This window comes from Camelina sativa, chromosome 15 (assembly GCF_000633955.1).
Source record: "Camelina sativa cultivar DH55 chromosome 15, Cs, whole genome shotgun sequence".
In the NCBI taxonomy this organism is placed as follows: Eukaryota; Viridiplantae; Streptophyta; class Magnoliopsida; order Brassicales; family Brassicaceae; genus Camelina; species Camelina sativa.
In genome coordinates this window covers 24,014,194-24,018,394 of record NC_025699.1, presented here as the reverse complement: position 1 = coordinate 24,018,394, position 4,201 = coordinate 24,014,194, and the positions used below count along the sequence as shown (strand labels likewise).

The 4,201-nt window shown below is 35.8% G+C and overlaps 2 protein-coding genes across 2 annotated transcripts; one reads left to right on the top strand and one right to left on the bottom strand.

Moving 5' to 3' along the window:
- LOC104747409 (beta-glucosidase 42-like) lies at positions 109-1,518 on the top strand. Its single transcript, XM_010469036.2, has 5 exons — positions 109-350; positions 441-475; positions 595-697; positions 865-973; positions 1,131-1,518. Exons 1-4 carry the CDS (start codon positions 173-175, stop codon positions 963-965), a joined length of 417 nt encoding a protein of 138 aa, XP_010467338.1. The 5' UTR covers positions 109-172; the 3' UTR covers positions 966-973; positions 1,131-1,518.
- Positions 2,518-2,993, bottom strand: LOC109129315. The gene has a single exon (XM_019237214.1). It carries the CDS (start codon positions 2,939-2,941, stop codon positions 2,702-2,704), a length of 240 nt encoding a protein of 79 aa, XP_019092759.1. The 5' UTR covers positions 2,942-2,993; the 3' UTR covers positions 2,518-2,701.

Genomic DNA, 4,201 nt, shown 5'->3' with positions numbered 1-4,201 from the left:
TAGATGATGTTTGTGTGTTTGAGAAAAGTGATAATATCAGACCCAAAAATTTGGGATTGCTAACTCTGCGTCAAATTAGTTACACACCAAGTATAAATCATTCCTTAAATAACAAATTAAAATCCTTTGCAGGTTCTTGGATCCTTTGTTTTCTGGAGACTATCCTGCAAGTATGCGCCAGAAACTTGGAGACAGTCTTCCTAGATTTACTCCAGAAGAAAAGGAGTTAATGCGTCAGAACTCATGGGACTTTCTTGGCCTAAACCACTACACCTCGAGGTTGATTTCTCATGTCTCAAACATGGAAGCTGAAAGTGACTTTTACAACGCACAAGAAATGGAGAGGGCTGGTAACAAAGACAAACACCGAAATTACTTTTACTACTAGCATCTTCTTAATTACTTCTTAATAATCATTCTCTCTTCTTTTCTGTGCGCAGTTGAATGGGAAAATGGAGAGCCAATAGGTGAAAGGGTAAGCACTCTTGTTATAGTCTCCGCTAAATCTAATGACTCTATTAACTCTTACGCACATGTAATAAAGACAGGTATGCATGAGCTAGTAATCAACTTAACACTGTGTTCCAATTACAGGCTGCTTCCGATTGGCTTTATGTTGTGCCTTGGGGAATCCGAAAGACTTTGAATTACATCAGCCAAAAATACAACCAACCTCCAATATATATTACTGAGAATGGTATCCTATCTTTATATTTCTGTTGTTCAGTTTAATATGGTACAGTGCATAGTTTGTTAAGAGGACCGGAACAATTTCGTTGGCATTTAAACAAGTAATATTTATGGTCATATCGAACTTCTATTTTATTTATCCTGAGGTTTAAATCTCTTGGTCCAACACAACAGGTATGGATGATGAAGATGACGGATCTGCCTCTATTCATGATATGCTCGACGATAAGCTTAGAGTTGCCTATTTCAAGAGTTACCTTGCCAATGTCTCTTAGGCTATCAAGTGAGTGAATATTTTTCCCTTCTTTCATATGTTTACTAGCAAAATATACGTAGGAAACAGAGATATAGGCAATTTGTAGAAAACTATCAAGTAATTCGCATTATACATTGAGGTAATAACAGTGTAAGCGTTTTGTAAATGGTGAAAACTGAAACAGAGATGGAGTGGACATAAAGGGATACTTTGCATGGTCGTTGCTGGACAACTTCGAGTGGGCGCAAGGGTACACCAAGAGATTCGGTTTGATATATGTAGACTACAAGAACGGTTTAACCCGTCACCCAAAATCATCTGCGTATTGGTTCATGAAATTTCTGAAAGGTGATGAAGAGAACAAAGGTAAAAAGGATTGAAAACAGAAAAAGGAAAACCAAAGCTACTACTACTTCATATACATGAATTCCATTGTGATGTTATAACTTTTGTACCAAATAGATAAATTAGTTGGTGATGATGGTATAGAGCTATAACAAACCTTATGGCCTGGGCTACTCTTTCGTTTCAAACACATTTTCTGATATGTTTCGATCTTTTTTCACCCAACATATGCAAACTCAAGTACGTTGTTTTTTCTTCTTACTCAGGGCGTTTCACATGATAAGATTGTTAATATTATAAGAATCACTCGAGTTCGACTGACTTAAAAGATGTGTAGATTTACTGGTTCTAACAATGTGTAAGCGGTAGGTTGATAACGACGTTGGTAGTGATTGAATGAAAATTACTAAGATTTTAACTAATTAGTTTTCCAAAACTATGCTGTCTACATAAATAGTAAAGAAAAATTCAAGTGTTAACTATGTAAATATTATGTAAAACTACTTGATCAATGAACATATTCACTCTTTGCTTAGTTGATTGATCGACTTATCAATCAACTGTCGTTAGCCGATGAGGAATGTCGTTGTTGCTCTCCGCCATTACCGTCGGGTGTCAGCTTCTCCGGGTAAGTACACTTATCTTCTTTTTATAGATCTTCCATTTGACTGCTAGTTTTGATTTTATTCGGTATAGAAATTGTTGGTGTGGATGATCTTTAGTAGTTAAATTTCTGAATTTATGTTTTGAGAGTCCACTTGATTTTACTGGATTTCTGATTATCAAAAGAAACTGGACTGTTAGTTTTGTAATGTTGATTACTCTTTGCTTTGTAATCCCATGGTTGTACAAGCTTTTGCTAGATCAGGTCAAGGTTGTTGAAGACATGTATTAGGCTTATATGATATGATAATGCTGCTGATAATTTTAAGAGTGAAGGATGATGGGCTCTTAAGATAGACAAGTACATGGGTTTTCACCATTCCCAGCTTGGTTCCTTTCGATTGGTTTGTGAGAACTGCTACAGAATCAAAATCAAAGTGTCTGAGTTTTGTTTGTTCTTTATGCAGTTGCTTCTTACTGTTAAGCAATGTCATGAGAAGGATATATGTCATGGTAATCTTTGATAGTTTGTGAGCATATGATCCTCACAACGATAACTCTAATCATTTTTTTCTTTCTTTTACACAACGATGTGTCCTTTTAATGTTCCTAATTACAGAGTAAATGGAAATTGCAGAAATAAAAATAACAATATTGTTCTTAGACACATTACTTTCATAGATTTACATGGATTTGTTTTCAAAATGTTCTTAACAAACAGCATCTACTCGTATACATGAAGTTCTAGATATATATATACACATAACCAAAAGGAAAGATCTAGAACTAGTTGGGGTATTGGAAAGATCACCAAGGAACAAAACGGTCCATGAGAAGACAAACAGTGAGCTCAGACATAGTTGCAGCTTCATGATCTTTCTCTCTTAATGTCTTTTGTTTGTTAAGTCCTCTTTCTTCTTCTGATCCTTGTTGTTGTTTTGACACAAGAGAGGATGTCTTGTTCCTTTCCATCAATGGGATTCTAGGGTTTATCTTCTCACTCATCTTTTTCATCTCTCCCACCCAAACCTCCATAGCTTTTGCCATTCTTCTTCTTTTTTCTTCTTGCTGATCTTAATCTCTAATTATGAACGAGAGAGAGAGACGCATGTGATGCTTTATGTAGACAATGAAATGAGAGGGGTTTTTTGGTATTTTTGACTTACAAAACCATGGTTAAGTTTGATTGTTTTTCTTCAAATAATTGTGTTATTGACACGATAGTATGGACATCTGGTGGGTTCACACTTGGGGACCGTCCACTAAAGGAAGAGTTGTCCTTTTGGGATATGTACATAGTTTTCTAATGGCTTGGACTTGGAGGACCAAAATCATCAAAAATATCTCTTTCGTCTTCGTGAAATTTCCACGTTTTGAATATGATTTAAAGTAAAGAAAACATTGTTGTTGTGAAATTTCAACAACCGACCTTAGTTCAGTTGGTAGAGCGAAGACTGTAGTTGTTAGCAACAGATGTTCTTTAGCTCTCTGGTTCGATTCAGGCAGGTTGGATTTTATTCTGGTTCGATTCAGGCAGGTTGGATTTTATTCCTATTTTTGACAAAACTCAAAAGGGTAAAACTGAAAATCATTTCTTTGTGATATTTCTAGTGACGTGTCGTTAATCTTATTCGTTGCAATGGATATGGTCTTCGGCCCTATCCAATCCTAAATGAATCTTTCTTATCTTTCTTTCTTTGAAATGATTGTAATCTGAGCTGGATTGATTTGAATTTTCAACTCTTATTATCTGTTTCTTCGTGAATCCATTGTTCCCTAGTTTTTGTTTTATTGAACAAATGTTGAATAGTATAACTATCGACAACTTGTTGAAATTGAAAATGTAATATGCAGTCAGTGTTCGAGCTAAATGATAACTGATGGTGTTCACACTTATTATGAAAACATAAACAGATACTGAGATGTTATTTCCTACTTACTGAAAAAGTCCGAAATTATCAACTTTAGGTATTTGATTAATGAGCTAAATCATCTCCTCGTAATAATTGGAAGAGTAAAGAACAACAAAACGCTCTCTATTCTCTAGACACTAATATCGAGGAACCAATTCTGAGTATCTCTTCCGACGCCGGTGTAGCTCTTGCTCAGCGGTGTTGGGACCTCTTCACCTCCACCCTCCTATCTGTTATAGCCTCTTTTGCTTATTTAGATTTTTTCCCGTTTAATTTTCTTTTTTGGTTACAAATCCCCTCATTCCGTTTAGATCTCGGCGAGATATCAATTGGCAAAGATCAAAAGCGCAGGAGACTTCCGGTGAACCCCCTCCTCCTTTCTCTGATTGCTTCA